The 18795-nt window shown below is 24.7% G+C and overlaps 1 protein-coding gene across 2 annotated transcripts in view; it reads left to right on the top strand.

The window, feature by feature from the left end:
• LOC119669301 (voltage-dependent calcium channel type A subunit alpha-1-like) overlaps positions 1-18795 on the top strand; it is a 114059-nt gene that overhangs the window by 73352 nt on the left and 21912 nt on the right. The window contains exons 2-10 of one of the 2 annotated variants that reach the window (XM_038079144.1): positions 994-1312; positions 1396-1535; positions 4844-4944; positions 6401-6556; positions 6634-6854; positions 10000-10103; positions 14049-14164; positions 14344-14403; positions 14486-14590. In XM_038079144.1, coding sequence (XP_037935072.1) covers positions 994-1312; positions 1396-1535; positions 4844-4944; positions 6401-6556; positions 6634-6854; positions 10000-10103; positions 14049-14164; positions 14344-14403; positions 14486-14590 — 1322 coding nt within the window. Of the gene's footprint in view, positions 1-993; positions 1313-1395; positions 1536-2357; positions 2459-4843; positions 4945-6400; positions 6557-6633; positions 6855-9999; positions 10104-14048; positions 14165-14343; positions 14404-14485; positions 14591-18795 lie in introns of both variants that reach the window. The other variant, XM_038079143.1, reaches the window with a different exon arrangement.

Below are 18795 nucleotides of genomic sequence, written 5' to 3'. Positions count from 1 at the left end.
ATATATATATATACTCCAAGTTGCCTTCAAAGAAGCATCTACCTTGATTGCCTTATTAGTGATATCAAAGGGGCTCTGATTTGTGCTTAAGTAAGATGGGATGCAAAAGGCTGCCATTCCAACCTAACATAACCTTATTTTTATTATATTACATGTTTTGTATTTTGCGATTTAACAACAAACTAATTAAATCCTACCATTTAACATAATTAAACACGTATTAAGTGCTTTTAAAAGAGGTAAATATGCAAATATATTTTGTTTTTCTTATGCCAGATTGAAATCGAAAACATAACCTAAAATGTACAACAAGTTACTTCAGAGCCCTACTTATCTAAGGTTGCAGTTAAGATCACAGCAGCAAAAAGATGTTAAATAAGTTATTTTTAAGATAAGATAAATCAGAAAAACAGTTTTATAACGCTTGTAATGGCATCCAGTATTTAATAGAAGTTTGTCTTATAATAGATTTCTTCTATTATTCATTGTCATTTAAAGATTTAAATTCTCACTTTCAATCTATATAATATAGATATATAAAATGTAAGGCTTCTTATTAGCAGTTGCAATAGTGCACTGTGACCTATAAGTTCTATTGTCTTAAAATTTATTCTTTAGATTTAAGATGATCTGTTACTAAATCTACGTTTAACAATCTGTTGCGGTATTTTGGGCCTCTTGTTTAAGATGTGACCCATTTAGTCGTTTGTTTCTGACAAGGTACATATTTTTCTGATTGAAGAGCTACCACACCATTTTAACCGATTTTTTTTAATCGAAAATTTTGTGTGGCTTTCCATACAAATTTATATTTACTCATAGTTAATTTATAAAATTATGTTCTAAAAAACTTAAAAGTTTTGTAATAAAATTAAATTATATTTAAAGTAAATTATTATAAATTTTTCATAATAAATATGAAATTATATATATTAAATGCTTTTTAACACATTTCACATATTATCACTCTAATGAATATAATTACTTTTACAGGTTGGCAGCGGCTCAGGAAGCGGCGCTAGCAGGGCATCAACAGGGCTCCACAAGCGGGGGGCACTCGGGTCGAAGGGGAGCCCATCGCTTAGCTGATAGAATGGGTGGCCCAAAGAAAGACGACACACCACCAGGTGGTGGTCCCACATCATTATTTATCCTAACTGAGGATAATCCAATTAGAAAATACACACGATTCATTATAGAATGGCCGCCCTTCGAGTACGCTGTGTTATTGACAATCATTGCCAACTGTGTAGTGTTGGCATTAGAAGAACATTTGCCTGCGGGTGATAAAACAGTATTGGCTCAGAAATTGGTATTTAAAATAATTATTATTAATAATATTATATTGTGTGCAATATGCTATAGATATAAATGATTAAATTTTATTAATTACAGGAAAGAACGGAGGCCTATTTTTTATGCATTTTTTGTGTAGAAGCATCGCTCAAGATCCTTGCCTTAGGGCTTGTTCTGCATAAACACTCCTACCTCAGGAATATTTGGAACATAATGGATTTCTTTGTAGTAGTAACGGGGTAAATAATGTATTTGATGTTATTTTGTTTTTTATATAATTCTATGTGTATGTATGTGTGCGCTTATGTGCAATCACTTTATTATTTCATATGCGAACATAAAAAAGATTAATTATGGTTATAATTAATGGTTATAGTTTTTTTTAAATTTTTTTAATATTTTTACTTTAAAAAATTTTTTTTTATTATTTAACTATATTTGTTTTTATTTTATTTATGGAATTTAATATTTTGTTATATATTTATTTTTCAATATTCATATAAATTTTCTGCTACAAAAGATTCAAAAATATTTCTTGTTTTTTCCTCTTTTTATTTATATTTACAAATTTTTTTTTTGAACTCTTATTTAATTTTTTTTTTCGTATAAAATTTATTCACTAATATAAAAATGCAGCTTTTAATTTTTTATTTCAACAAATTCAAACTATCTCACATATTCTATCTAAATGGTGCTCTATTTCTCTTTCACTATTTTCTCTTTTGTTGTTGCTGTCTTGCAATATTTTCTATATGCAATTTATTTGTTTATATGTTCCAATATGTTTTGTTTATTAAAATTATAATTATTTTTCTATTTACTTTTGTATTATAATTTTATTTTATTTATTTATTTTTTATAATCTATGTTTTGTAAAAAAAAAACAAACTCAATATTAAAATATACGCACACTGTGACGTGTTGTGTCGACGTTTGCTACTCTGCATAATCACGATACGTACAACAACAACAACTGTCAATATCACTATCACAACTACAACAACACGATATAATTTTGAACTAAAACAATCGATTCTTGCCTCAATCGATCGCTCAATCAGCGCGATGACGATATTTGCCGAAGCCAATATTGATGTCGATTTGCGCATGTTACGTTCGTTTCGGGTCTTACGACCGCTTAAACTCGTTTCAAGAATTCCAAGTAAGACGTTCTAACAAAGAAGAAACATTTATGTAGACTTTATAAAACCCTAGCTAAATAACACGAGGCAAATTATATATAGTTGCCTAGTTACTTTTTAGACTACGTATATCGGCTAGACTATGATGGTCGAGTGCTAGCTAAAAGTCATAGTTATTAGAGGTGTCATTTTGGCTAGAAGACTTAGTAACTTAAATGTCGTATTAAATAATTTAGACTGACGTCCGGAGTAGTGCGCGGATTACAATATTTTTTCGTCTACGTATTAGCGGTATTTATATGTAACTTTTTATAGATCAAAGAGCTAAAAGATATTTATAAAACATAATAGACCCTTACGGTAATTTTTTAAACTGTTTTATCGTTGTTAGTGTTTTATTAGTATATAAGTGGTAAGCTATATAGTTGTGCACTAGTGGAACCATAACTTTTTTGTTGTACTTTTACAATATTTTTATTATTTAATATATAGATTAAGAGAAATTAGATAAAATAAGATAATATATTTAATGATTTCTTGCTCATCTCTGCCGCTATAGTTTTCACAATAAATATTGTATTTTAAATTTGTTTGGAAGATACGGTGATCTAAAAATTGCTTTTAAAGTAATAACTTTACAAGAAACATTTTAGCGGTATATGATATATGATACTTTTAAGGTGATAATTGTTGAATAGGGTCATTATTTTCAAGAACTCCTTTAGCCGCATATGGTATATCTTCAGTATGATGAGTGTGGAGTAGGGTCATTACTTTCAAGAACCACTTCAGCGGCTTATGATATATCTTTATATGATAAATGCTGAGTAAGTTCGTGACTTTCAGTGAACCATTTTAGCATCATATGATATATCTCTATTGTGTTGAATATGGAATAGGGTGAGCGGCATGGTCTACATCCCAGAGCAACTCGTTTAGCAAACCAACCAAGTGCCGTTCGCCACACCCAAACAAAATTACACAAGCAGGTGCCTGCGAGCTACAACAATAATAATAATAATAACTTTCTTACTATATATAGACAAGAAAAAATAATATATTGATTTCTGACAGATCTTTTTTCACATAAGTTCTTGCAATAAGCATTGTATTAAAAATTTATTCTGGAGATATGTTCATCCATGGCTTGGTTCGTAATTTTTCTATATAATTTATCCTGATGATAATATTAAAATATAGGACATCAAAAAAGTTTTGGTTGAACTGCGAAAATATATATTTTTTTAATACATAAATAGTATAACATATGTAGAAATACTTATATAGAATAAAATGCAATAGTAAAAAAGCTAGAAAAACTAAAAACAAAATATTAAAAATATTAGAGTGAATTTTTTTAATTTTAAACTAAACTTAATTTTTGTTTACTCGTTTTTAGTGAATTAATTTTTTTTAATTAATAATTTTTATTTTTAGTGATTTTTGCATGAATTCAGTTAATTTTTCTTGAGTTTTAGTTTAATTAAATTTTATAATAAAATAGAAATTGAATATATATTAGAAAAATATTCAACAGGTACTCAGAAAAGTTTATAATGCTGCGCTAATAGCAAAAAAAAAAAAAAAAAATTAAGTCAAATTATTTAAGTTATGAAAAAATGAATGAATAATAAAATGAAATTGTTTTATTTTATGTCAAAAATATATTTTATATTTACTTTTTAATACAGAAAAATATGAGAAATACAAATTTCTTATACAAAAAGTAAATATAATATATAAAAATAAAAAATTAAACAATTGAAATTTTTATTTAACTTAGCAATTTGACTTAAAATTTCGCTGCTTGGGTCTCCTTTATGTGTGTGGAATATTATTTATTAACAAAATTAGCAAAAAAAAATTAATTATTTTTAAACTTAATTTTTTAACACAATTAAATATTGTTTCAAGCAAAATGCTTTAGCAAAACTGGCTTCATTTGCATATAAGTTTTTTTTTTAATTTTTACAAAGAGCAAACGCAAATGTGCTAATGTTAGATTTTTTTTAAATAATCGGTGTCGGTGTTCAAAATTTTTCTCACATTAACATAACTGCTAAGCTCACTAATTGTTGTTTTCTCTAATAATATATTAGTAAAAAACTTAAAAAAATTTTTTTTTTAAAACAAATACTAAATGAGTTTTTTATATATTATATTTTTATTTTCATCCATATTAACAAATTTTTACACAAAACAAAAAATGCCAAAATATTGTTGCTATTAATTTATTAATAATTAATAAAATATATATGAAATATAATGAATTTGTATTGTGACATTTTCTTAAAAATTTTGTTACGATTTTCCTTTTTATTATAAACATTTACATTGAACATACAAAAATACAAAAACACTGGCACCAACTCTCAATATAAAAACAAAAAAAAAAACAACAACAGATTCATCACAATGTTCCCACAAAAAGGGCCCGAAGTAGATCTAAGAACACTTAGGGCTATACGTGTGCTACGGCCCTTAAAATTAGTCTCTGGAATTCCTAGTGAGTAGTGCATTTAGTTTTAAGTATTAGCTAAAAAAATATTTACTAGCTTTTAGTATTTTTATTAATTTGTAGAAAATTAGAAAATTGTTTTTTAGTTTGAATTGGGTTCCAAAAAAAAAATAGTTTATATAATAATTATTAATATTAGTATTTTAGTAAAATGAATTTATCATTTTTTAAATAGATAATTAAAAAAATAATTGTTGTTATATATTAATTGATTGATATTTGAATCAATTCTAAAAACAAAATTAATTAATTAATTAGATTAATTCATTTTATTAAAAGTTTTTAGTTTTAGAATAGTATGACTATTAAATAATGAAATAATATCTATTAGATTGATGTTGATATCTATTAGATTGATGTTGATATCTATTAGATTGAAGAAGATATATAAATATTTTATTTAAATTAATAATATAAAAAAATTAGGCCCAAAGCTACGAATTTATTTTAATGGAGAATTAAATGAAAAACCAAAAAAATGTTTAAATAATTTCCAAGAATCTTTAATAAAAGGTCGATCACTTTAATTGGTTGTACTGCAAACTCTCATTGAATTGTAATTATCACAAGTAAATTCATTGTATTATGATTATTTACATTTAGATTTTCTCACAGAAAATAAACTATAAACCCTTGTGGTTATGATTGGTGGAATATCTCTTTTCATGAAGAGACAGAAAATAAGTTCCATCATTGTAACTCAACGATTTGAAAATCTTAATAGATATAGTAATGTTTTGAATCGTATTGCTATTTATACCTCTTAAAGTGAGTCCTATCCAACCCTATTTGCACTTATGCATTTAATCTGTTGCTTTAATTTGGTCTGTCTGAGCGCATGAATACGTAGAAATTGTTTTATAAAGATATGAGTTATGGGTTGAATAGGAATAGTTTCATTTCCATGCATCACTTCCATAAAATAAAAATGCTTTTATTGAATAAGCGAAATTTTATAAAGATAGACATATGCCTATAAATCTATATCATTTAAGTTGAATAAAAGTATCTTCAGCTTCATTGATTCTGACACCAACTTATTTCCCTTTTCCGCTTTTATGTGTTATAAAGCCTCCAAGATATGTTTTGGGATTTAATACATTTTGAAGAAAATAATGAATAATTTATATTTGGGATATACCTTTATTCGAAAGTATATAACTAAAGAGATATTATTTCATCATTTAAATAAAGTTCTTTATTTTTATTTGTTGTTATAGAAATGTGCTACATTTTGAGCTACAATAATGTAGTGACTACTAACCATTCGCTCAGATTGTAATACATAAATAGCATAGAATATTGTTATAGATAAAATTGATTTTTAATTGTTTTTTTTTAAACAACTTATCACAACCTTTTACTAATACAATTTTTTTATTAACTAACTTCAACGTCGCTGTATCTACGAACTGAATGAAATGAAATCTACAACGTCAACCAGGTTTACAAGTAGTTTTAAAATCTATTATCAAGGCAATGGCACCGTTGCTTCAAATCGGACTTTTGGTCTTGTTTGCCATCGTTATATTTGCAATCATTGGACTCGAGTTCTATTCGGGCGCACTGCATAAGACTTGTTATAGTTTAGAAGATCCAAGTAAACATTTAATAAATATTATATCATTGAATTTTTCATATTGAATAATGAAACTAAATAATGTAATATAATTTCAGATAAACCTGTTAAGGAAGGCGAATCGGAGACGCCTTGTAATACGGATAATATACATGATAAAGCAGGTGGTTCATATGTATGTAATTATAATACGAGTATGTGTCTGGAAAAGTGGGATGGACCAAATTCTGGCATAACTAGTTTTGACAATATCGGGTTTGCCATGTTGACTGTATTCCAATGTATCACAATGGAAGGCTGGACAGCAATACTGTATTGGGTAAATTGAATGTAACAAAACTAAGAGAATTATTGGTATTTGCTTCTAAAAGTAATTAAAATGAAAACACCAAAAGCAAAGGAATTTTCGTAAAGTTACGCTAAAAACTTTAAAGAAAAAGTAACAAAAAATAAAAAAATGAAAAAAAAAATAGCTTTGCCAGTTGTTGTAATTGCTATGAATTATTTCGTTTCACTCAAGTTGAAGGATATTTTTAAAGCAAAATTGACTTAATTCTTGCATTACTTATAATTGTTATTATTAAATTATTTAAAAGAGTAAATTATATATCAAATTTTATGCTTTAAGAATGTTCTTCAGCTTAATGCTTCCAACTTTTTAAGTTATTTGAATCGCTAGTATAAGTTCAATTAGTAAATTTGTATTTTTTGTGTGTAAATTAATGCAAATTATTTATGTCTTGTGTCTATCACTGTCTCTTTCTCTGTCTATCTCTCTTAGCATGATTCAGAATTTTAAAACATCAACTATAAATGTTCCCAGTATTTCAAATCAAGCTATTAAATGCTAAAGCTATATATTTTTATTTAGATGTACAAAAATGTAATAAAAATTATTTATCTCTATATGCTCTATATTATAGAGTAAGACCTCCAACAGCTCAAGCTGTGTCTTTCGAAACCTTTTATATATATATTTTCAATCGAACAAATTGTGTGTGTGCGCCTGATTTACCTAATACAGAATTGCCTATCGTTAACGATAGCTTGTTCTCTTTGTAAATTTTGTAATTTCAGATCTTTATTAATGCTAATTAATGTAATATCTTTATTAATGCTAACATTAAGGATAACAGAATTTTTATTTCCTTTTTTTTAATATTATTTTGCATTATTCAAAAAATGCACACCATTTAAAAAAATTATATTAAAATATTCTCTTCGTTACATTTCTTCATGCAATGAATCTGTCTTATTGGCTTATATATGTTATAATATACAATGTGGTCTACTCTATTGTTAACATTTATAAAAAGAAATTTATACTAAAAAATCTCATCAATAAATAATTGTTATAAATAATAAATGATTTCAACATATTTATTTGTAATTATTAAGCCAATGATGATGATATTACTATTAATTGTTGACTTACTTAAAAAGGACAAATGTAAGTTCTCTTTTCCTCGTGGAGCATAGAGCCTCATCGTTTATCGTTTACCGACAGTTTATTAGAAAATGAAAAGGTTGTCAATTTCAATATTCCCTATTTCTATTTAACATATTAGAATTTTTATAAACATTTTATTATTTCTAAAGCTCATAGGATGAAAAATCACTAGTTAGTATAACTTAGGTACTTACGTGTTTGACAAAGTTTAAAATATTTTTAATGAAGTTTTCTAATGCCACCTATAAGCAAAAACTCTAAATATTATTTTATTGTAAAAAATTAAAAAAAAATTTTTATTATAACATATGTTTATTATTATCATATATTTATTTTTTTATTATTATCTATTTTTTTATTATAATTTATTTATTGTTATCATATTTTTATTATTATCTATTTTTCATTATTATTTACTTATTTATTATTAGCACTTCATATACTGTTAGTTATTTATTTATTATTTTTGTTATTGTATATTTATATATTTATTTAATACATATATTATTACTTTATTTTTTATTATTCATTTATTATTATTATTACTTAATTATATTTTATTATTCATTTACTATTATTATTAATTAGTTTATATTTTATTTTTTATTTATATATTGCTATTATTTGTTTTTTTTTGTTTTGTTTTATTTATTAATATTTATTTTTTATTATTAGTTATTTATTATAATTATTATATATTAATATAATATATTATTATGTAGTTATTGTTATGTATTATATTTATAATTATGTATTTATTTTATAATTTTTATTTTATTTTATTATACATTTATTTATTATTATATATTTTTTACTATATTAGTATATTGCTATTTGTTTATTTGTTATTCGTATAATAAATATTTATACAATTAATTTATTTATTATTGATTTGTATATACTTATTTGTTATTATTGTTTATTTATTATTATTATTTATTTTTTTATTTTTAATTATTAATAAAATATTTATTATAAATAAGAAGCCATCTTAAAATGGAAATAATTATTGAATTTTTGTTTCATATTGATCTTTTGTTAATCAATATAAGCTTCTGTAATATTATGATATTAGACATTCATATATCTGTGTGAAATTATTCATTTCAATTGAGTACTTGACAGATTTAAAGTTGTGAGGATTTTGTCCATATAACTTTGGTCATATCATTTTCCCCTGATTACTTTAATTTTTTTTTTTTATAATACTTGAACATCTTTTAAGGAGAATTAATATAATATTAAATATGTATTTAAAAAAAATTGCAAAATTCTTGAGATTCATTGCAGAGTAAAGGAAATGTTTCTTAATTGAATATTTGGTTGTATGTGCATATAAATAATTATGTTGGCTTTGTATATAATTCTACTTGTAAATAAATGGAATTTTCTGCAATTCTGGTAAATGAAAAGAATTGGTAAAATTTTGAACAAAATTTTCCATATCTCCAAAATGAACACGCACACATTCTACCAAAATCACATAAACATGCACACGCTTCTTACTGATTTGGTAAAGACATCTAAAATTTGGCTGCAAATTGATGGGCTTAGTTACTTAAATTATTTTTTTTTTTTAGAAAAATAAAAAAAAAATTTGTAATAATAAATTTTCTTAAATTAACGCTACTTTTACATATCAATCACTACCAATCATAAACTGCATATCACAGTTAAAATGTATTCATCTTGAAATCGCCTTAAAACGCAGTGTAAACACTCATTTACATTTTAATGTTTAAAATTAAATTTCTTAAGAAACTGACTTTAATTCCATTTATGTGTATTTGTATTATACAAACATTGTAATTTAATATATTATATGTAAAATGATTATTATGAAAATTGTTATTAACTAATTAGCTTGCACATTTGTATCTATAATATTTATGTACTATAAACATTTTTTTCTTATACTTTCTTCTATCGTAAATTGCCGTTTAAGCTAAAGTTTTAAAAATGAAAATGAACTATTTTATTCATAAATTCAAAACAAATCACAATATTTTTACAGACCAACGACGCTTTAGGTTCAACATTTAATTGGATATATTTCGTGCCTCTTATAGTTATAGGCTCATTTTTTATGCTCAACTTAGTTCTTGGTGTTCTTAGCGGGTAAGTCTGTCGAAACTTGTATGTTCTTGACGTTTCGTATGCATCAATAATAATTTTCTTTATATTATTTACTTTATGCTGAATGCGGCGTCTTTTTGTTAAATGCTTAAGAATAATTTCAACTAATTTGTTTAACTTTAATTTAATCAATTAAATTTCTTTTTTATTTAATTTATTTTGAAATTTCAAAGTGAATTTTCAAATGAACGTAATCGCGTCGAACGTCGCATGGAATTTCAAAAATGCCGTTTTCGTGCTATGTTCCAAACAGCTATGGTCTCATATCTCGATTGGATAACACAAGCAGGTTTATTATAGTCAAATTAAATATGTATTAACGAGGATTAGCTCAACCCTCAAGTTATTAAATTTAAAGAAACAAGTCCCCCCTCTTATGATATACGTTTTACACGTTTTATGCTAGTTTTAGTGTTCATTATTATAATATACAAAATATTTATTATATTACCAAATGCCAGAAGTAAAATATGTTAAGATTTATACTTACTCATTAATATAAATATATGCATACATATATAATATATATATATATATATTTTAATCCTTAACTCTTAAAAGTTCTTTGTAGTCCCCAATGTAGAAACGTTAATAGCATTACATTCACATTCGTTTACTATTACCAGCTGATAAAATATGTTTGACTTGACCATGGTTTGGAGAGTTTGTACTTTTTGTGATGAAATTTTTATTTGCATTTTCCATATTATAAATACTTACAAAAAAGTATAACGATATCTTCGATTTAATCTTAATTAAACAACAATTAGACATAAACAAAAAAGCACAGATATACAAAATAATGCTAGAGCACTTAAAACATACATACAATTTGTAAAGAAAATCATTCCATATATCAGAAATATTTCATCACATATATACATTGCAGGGAGATAAGTTAATGCAGGATGTATTCAATATATATTAAGTAGTAGAATCAAAATATTTTAGATTTTTTGATGTTATGAGAAGAACTATAAGCACTCTGTAATGTTAGTAAACAAATAAACTTTTATTCATTTGTTGTACACTTCAATTCAAACTTTTAATATATCCACACTAAAGCTTTAAAATGTTCCAATATTTAGATGTTGGAGCAGCTTAAGTATTTAATTGGAAAATTTGAATCCAACCCTAAGTATTTAAAAATATTCCTAAGTATTCAAATAATATTTATAATGCTCGCACTTTAAAACTCTTATCTTCTTCTTCTTTTACTCAATAATGTCTGACCATTTGGATGATCTGCAATCATCACTGTAGTATGAGCTCTATTGAATTATCTGGTGTAAATACATTTAAAGCGATTTCAGTCAGTTTGAACTGACTGGTGTTTGAATATTTAAATTATTTAAAGCTTTAAGCATTCATGAACAGTCTGTTCCCTTGCATAATGTGTAGATAATATAACAGTTTAGTAAGTAATAATAATGAGAGGAACCCTAAAGTGGAATACTACTATATTTCAGTAGTTTTTAAAGCAATAAAAACATTCAAACAATTTGTATTTTGATAATATTTTCTAATTAATCCTTTTAAAGTTAATTGTTCAACAATTTTGACTCGTATATCAAGACGGTACACTGTCACAACTCCAAGTTCTCCACTAGAGATACGAGGTTCTCCAAGTCTTCTTTTTTAACTTCTGTTTTAAATATAATTATTGTCTTCCATTCTTACGATATAATCAAGCCAGCGATATCGTTTGTTGATAATTCATTAAACAGTATCAAGGATTTACTAAAACCCTTGTTCGTGGTACAGTTCGTGGTTCATTCGAATACAGTAATTGTTTCTAATACACGGAGAACCCAAATCTTAAAAAGAACTTTTTTTGAAACCATGTTTCTGTGCGGTTGAAATGTCATTTAACAGAAAGGAATCTACTAATCCTATTTATCTACTAAACACTGTCTCAATACATAATCAATACTTTGAAGTGTAAGCATTATCGACTATTGATTATATTTATTTTTTAAATATACGGTTAATACGTAGTTTCTCATTGTGAGAAATAACTGTGAAGTTCATGAAAAACTACCTTTATGATTTTTATTTTATATACGACAATATTGTATGTTATTGAACTAATTATTTTACTTAACTATGTTTTCCTTGTTAGAATTTTTATAATACCTGTCATGTGAATAATTTATTAAAATATATTTACAAACAATGATCGATTGAAGTCAAATAAAATCATTTTAATCTTCGACTAAACTTTCTATCGTTAAACATAGTAATCGATTACTAGCGATATATAAAAAAATCAATTTAATTGTTTCTAATGTAATGCAGTAGTGTTGACCGTTCAAGTCACAGCCTTTGTTTTGTTAGTTCCTAAAAATATTTTCTAATATTATTCATTTATTTGATTAACAAAAAAAAAATATTTATTTAACAAAAACACATTTATAAAGAAGTATTCTTTTCTTAAGAACTATTTATTCAAAGAACAAGTGCTCAGTTGTTCATTACTTCTTTCAATCACAAAATGACTGTACGCTACGAGCACTCAATCGTAGTGTACAGTTGTAGTGTACATGTACGCAAACAGTACTTTTCAAACTGTTCACTACATTTAAATTATATTTTATGAGAATGTACTTTCTATGATTGGGTACATTTACATAAAGTTTTCAAATTTGTTTTAGTGTTCCGTACGTTGCTGAGACTAAACTGCTTATTTTCGTTTATTGTTTTTAACAAAGGCGGCCAAATCAAGGCTTTTCATCAAATATTAAATGTAATATTTTGAGATATATAGAGTTTCAGTTTCCAACCGAAGAAATTTAATCCCAAATATTCACCAAGAGTTTATGTTTTATTTCTTGGTATATTGTTTAATATTAGGAAATAAATAATTTTAATTTAAATTTGATATGCTAAAGATATTGGCAACGTCATTATCAAAATTAATTTATTTCCAAAACAAAAAACTGTTATGTTGCTCAACTTTAAGGACTTTTAGATAATGCTTAAGGAATATGATATAATTTTAATTACAATCAATAGACTTTTTTGTTAATAATTGCAATTTTGTAAATATTTCATGAACATAATTAAGTTTATAGGCTAAAAACTTGTATATTGTGTAAAATATTAACTATACAATATATAAAAGGTATGACAAGGTATCAATTATATTTTATATTAGCGTAATACTAAAAATAGTATAAGGTACAATCTTTATCCATTAGTTTTAAAGACAAACATCTAAAATGTATACCAAGCTAGATGCGGAGAATATATAGAAATTGAATATAGTACTAGCAATAGGAGAAATTAATCCTAACCTTACCAATTTCAAAAAACCTTATCAAACAATTAAACATGGTGATTAAAAAAGTTTAAAATACTTATTTTTAGTTGTACAACTAATTAATTAACAATAATAATTAATAATAACAATTAAGTAAAATAATTAATAAATATAATAATAAAAATGCTAGTAAAAAAATTAATAATTAATATAATAATAATAATTAAAATATAATAATTAATTAAAATATAATAATAATAAAACATATATATAATCTATTTAATTACTTATTAATATTACGTTAAAAAATAATTTTGGGTGTAACTTAGTATTACTAAGCTTTGAGAATCACTATGTTTTATTTAGTTCCCAAATATGCTCCAGTACCCAATATTTAACGTGTTTTAATTAAAAGTTATTAATTTGCTTAAAATTAGTTTTTTATTTTTATTTAATTTATTTAATTTTTTAAATAAACAAATATTAATTTTATAATTTTTGTATTCATGTTTTTTTTTTGTGAATAAATACTCAAACGACATTTTCTATATATCTAATATATATATATAAAAAAATCACCTTTTCAACTTTTCTTCGAAAGTACACCTGCAAACAAACATATTTACTCTTGTATGTATATTATTTTGTGTAATTATTTTTTGTAGTGAATTCGCAAAAGAACGTGAAAAAGTAGAAAATAGACAAGAGTTTCTTAAACTTAGAAGACAACAGCAACTAGAAAGAGAATTAAACGGCTATGTTGAATGGATATGTAAAGCTGGTATAGTATCCTGTTAATTATTAAATATTCCTCATTGTATGTAAATCCTACTACACACTTAATTACAATTTTATAATAAAAGGATATTTGAAAGCGTTCAAAAATTATTTAAATATATATACATATATATTTTTTTCTTTTTATCGAATCAATATAAAATAATTATATATATTTTACAGAGGAAGTGATATTAGCCGAAGAAAGAACGACAGAAGAAGAAAAGATGCACATAATGGAGGGTATGCAATATAATAAACATATTTTTTTTATATATAAAAATCATATTAAATAAAAACAATTATATTTTATATATATGAATAGCCCGTCGTAGAACTGCCGCCAAGAAAAAGAAACTGAAAAGTCTGGGTAAATCGAAATCAACAGATACAGAAGAAGAAGAAGGAGAAGAAGACTATGGTGACGACGGTAAATATAATTTTTATACCTATATAGTAAATATTTACTCATATATATATTCGTACATAAAAATTCAATTGTTAAGCAATTATAAAGCTGAGGAAATTTTATTTCACAAAATATGCACAGAACACTTTTGTTGTCCAAAATTGTTTAAAATGACCAATCAATCAGCAAACGATTTCGATCATTTGATATAATCAAAATTTCACTACAAAAATTAATTATAAACAAAAAGTTTAAAATGTTAAATGTTTTTTTTTTTTTTGAAATACACACAAACTCACATATATATATGATATGTAACTAATTTTGAGTTTATTTGTAATTTTAAAGTTTTTTCTTTTTTTTATATTTCTGTCATTTTGTTGTTGTTGTTTTTGACCCGCCATTTAAAAAAAATCAAAAATATTTTTTGAAAAATATTCGTAAAAAATGGCTGTCATGAAAAATTTATATTAAAAAATCACAGAAGGTGGTGAAAAAGGCGATGAAGGTAAATCTGCAGTTTTAATTTCGGAACTCCTATTTTTCTTGATTTCTTACTCAATGTTACTTAATTTGTTGGAACTTTGTTATTTTTATTATGTGTTTAATGTTTCAATTTAAATGTTTATCAAATATATTGTTTAATTAGTTCTGAGCCTGCCAAACTCTTTTAATCTCTATTTAATATTGTTTTCAATTTCCTATTATTTTCTACAAACGCAATTTTTAAAACTACTACAAATGCTTTTTTTTCAAATGGTTTATACACACAATTTAGACAATATAGCTTATAAGTGTATTTTATATGTTATATGTAGTATGTCTTATATTAGGTCTGTTTCACGAGCTACTCGTAGTAACTTTGAGTAACACTGTGTATACGCAAGTGCATTCCACCAGCAAATTTTCGAGTAAATGAGAGCATCTGAGAGTGCATAACATCCCTGTCGAAATTTGAAAATGTTAAACAGACTTTACTCGTACATTTTATTTCAAGTAAAATTTGTGTGATATGTGAATCGGTTGTTTTCGAGTAAATGAGAGCATCTGAGAGTGCATAACATCCCTGACGAAATTTAAAAATGTTACACAGACTTTACTCGTACATTTTATTTCGAGTAAAATTTGTGTGATATGTGAATCAGCTGTTTTCGAGTAAATGAGATCATATGAGAGTGCATAACATCCCTGTCGAAATTTAAAAATATTACACAGACTTTACTCGTACATTTGATTTCAAGTAAAATTTGTGTGATATGTGAATCGACTGTTTTCGAGTAAATGAGAGCATCTGAGAATGCATAACATCCCTGTCGAAATTTAAAAATGTTACACAGATTTTACTCGTACATTTTATTTCAAGTAAAATTTGTGTGATACGTGAATCAGCTATTTTGGTTTGAATTTAAATTTTTGTATTGTTTATATGCGCGGCACTGGTGTTCTCATCAGATTTTACACAAAGCTGTTGCATGAAAATCTGTGTAAAGAGCAAAATTTGGCACTTTATTTGTGTTACGTTCTCAGTTTGTAATTAACTTGTATTTTACTTGAGTTTTACTACGAGTTGCTCGTGGAACAGACCTATTGTAATTTAAACAAGAAAAAAAAGTAATTAATTAAATACTTTTTATATATAAATTTTGAAGTCAGTTATGACGTTAGTGACTTTTTTACTTAATAGAAAGTGTTGTATTTAATAGAGAGATTTTGAACAGTAGTGAATTACAACAACAAATATTATGTTTTTTAATATTTTACTCTATAGAATTTTTAAATTTGAACATAAAGCTGTTTTGAGTATTGCCAAATACCCATCAAGTACCAAGGGTGAACTATTGCCTTGCCAAAATTGAAGCTCAGAGTCAGTGTTCATTAGCCAAATATTAAAAAACAAAATTTTGTTATTTTAGTTCAATACTGTTCGAAACTTCTTTATTTTTATATATATTTTATATTGTATAAAAAATATATAGTTTATAATATAAAGTATGTATATGAATCGTAATATATGTCTTTTATAGTATAAATATCTATTAGCAATTTACGTGCTTAGATTGCTTAAGTTTTGTTTGCAGTCACTTTGAAATTAAATGTGATGTTTATTAAAATGAACTTAACTGAAAGTTTTAATATATTAAATTAGTTTTATATAATTTAAAGAAATATTTGAACCAGTTTTAAATAATACAAAGACTATTGTATCAGAATCTTTCTTCAACAATCTTCTAAGGCTTTTTTCTTATTTAGTTTTGCGTCTATTGTAGCCATTATAAACATCGCTTTTAGCATTCTGCCTATTTATATATTAAAAATATCTATTTTCAGCATGAGTCCTGCTAACTTTTTCTATTATATTACTTCCAATAATTCAGATATGTAATAATCGAAACTAATTCAAAAATAAAACAATATTTATTATATTTAGACATGGTAGTAATTTTTTATTTTATTTATTATTAAATAATTTTCAAATAATTTAGGTATAATAAGTCTCAATTCTATTTATACTTAAGTTATCAGCAATACTGACTTAAGATATTAAGTCAGTTTTGAGATTTAAGTTACCATTGTGAAATCAGGTTTAAGTTTTTGTTAAAAGTCTTTAAGTCCGCGTAAAAAAAATTTGATAACTAATAATCCAAATCTAGAGAATATGGGGATATGGTAATATATTTCATCTAAACTCTGAAAGCTGTGATAAACTGTGATATTTTATTGAATTATGGCGTTTTTTTAAGTTAATAATACACTTTCACAATTCTGTATACGTCAGAATTAAAAATGGTGATATTCGGAAGAGGCTTACAAAAATACGACTCCCTTAAGATCATAGTCTTAAAAGATCGATAGTCTTAAATTTTTATTTCCATGTTTAATAAAATAAACTTTTTCACTAATATGCCTTGTTACATCTCTTATGAGAATATATGTATAATGGCAATATAGCTTAAGTGTCATGTTAGAAGTTGGGTCTTCATGCATTCTGCCATAATAGTGTTTTGTGAACTTAATAACATTCTAAAATATTTCAATTTTTCTATATTTATGAGCTGTTATGAGTTTTGTATGGTTAGATATTGTCTTTGATAAATTATGGTCTAAATTTATCCTGGACACGTTTATTATTAATCTAACTTAAGCAGTTAAGTCTTTAAACAGTCAAGTATTTTATTTATAATTTACTATTAAAAAATTTCTAAAAAAAAATATTTTGTTATAATTAAACTCCTTGAGGTAGAAGTCAAAAACACTTTGAGTGGTCGGCAATATTAACTTAACAGAAACCAGATTTGGTATGGCGTGGGTTAGCATTACATTAAGAATTCTACTGGATAGAGTATTGCCCTGTCTAACTGTTGATTCAAAAAACAATTGATGGAATAGATCTGCTATAATCAATTGAATAAAACATTATTTATTCAAAAGTAATATGATTATAATACTGTGATTGTGATTATGGTGTTAATAATTTAAACTATGTGTACTAAGAAATTTTAAAAAATCCTTTTAGAAAATTTAGATTTATTTCTAATATATATAGATACATTAATTAAGATGTATACAAAAAATGAATGTGAATATTTGCTTAAATTAAATTTAAATACATTTAAATTTAATACTTAATATTTTTCTATAGTTAGATTAGATTTAAGAGCTACACTAGTTTGGTTGCTATTGTTTGTTAAAATTTCTAATGAATTTCTAATGAATTTCTAATAAATTTTTTTTGGTTTCTGTAATTTTAAATATTGAATATTTAATAAATATTTCGTTAATTTGTTGATTTGTTAATTATTTCATGTTTTTCTGTGTTTGTTCTATGTATAAACACTTCGTGTTCTTGTTTCTATCCAACACTTTCCTAATAGACACACTTTTTGCTCAGATTTTTCTTGTTAATCAATTTGAAATCATGATTTGCTTTATTTTTCGAATTTGTATTTATCCAAATCAAATGAATAATTGAAAAATTAATGCTATATATATTTTTGTTTAATTTCATAAAAAACCAAATAAATAAAAACCAAAAATAAAATCTCTTATTCAAATGTGTAAGTAAAAACTAAAACAAAACAAATTCAAAAACTTATTCAATTTTATTTAAGAGTTTTATAGTTCACATGAATTCAAAACTAAAAAGTACATTGATTTTTATCACGTCTTAGCCATTAATAACACCAAGTCGTTTCGTACATTTTTGAATTAAATTTAGTAATCATTGT

Source organism: Teleopsis dalmanni, chromosome 1 (assembly GCF_002237135.1).
Source record: "Teleopsis dalmanni isolate 2A chromosome 1, ASM223713v2, whole genome shotgun sequence".
In the NCBI taxonomy this organism is placed as follows: Eukaryota; Metazoa; Arthropoda; class Insecta; order Diptera; family Diopsidae; genus Teleopsis; species Teleopsis dalmanni.
The sequence above is the reverse complement of the archived record's forward strand: the minus strand, read 5'-3'. Positions and strand labels throughout refer to the sequence as shown.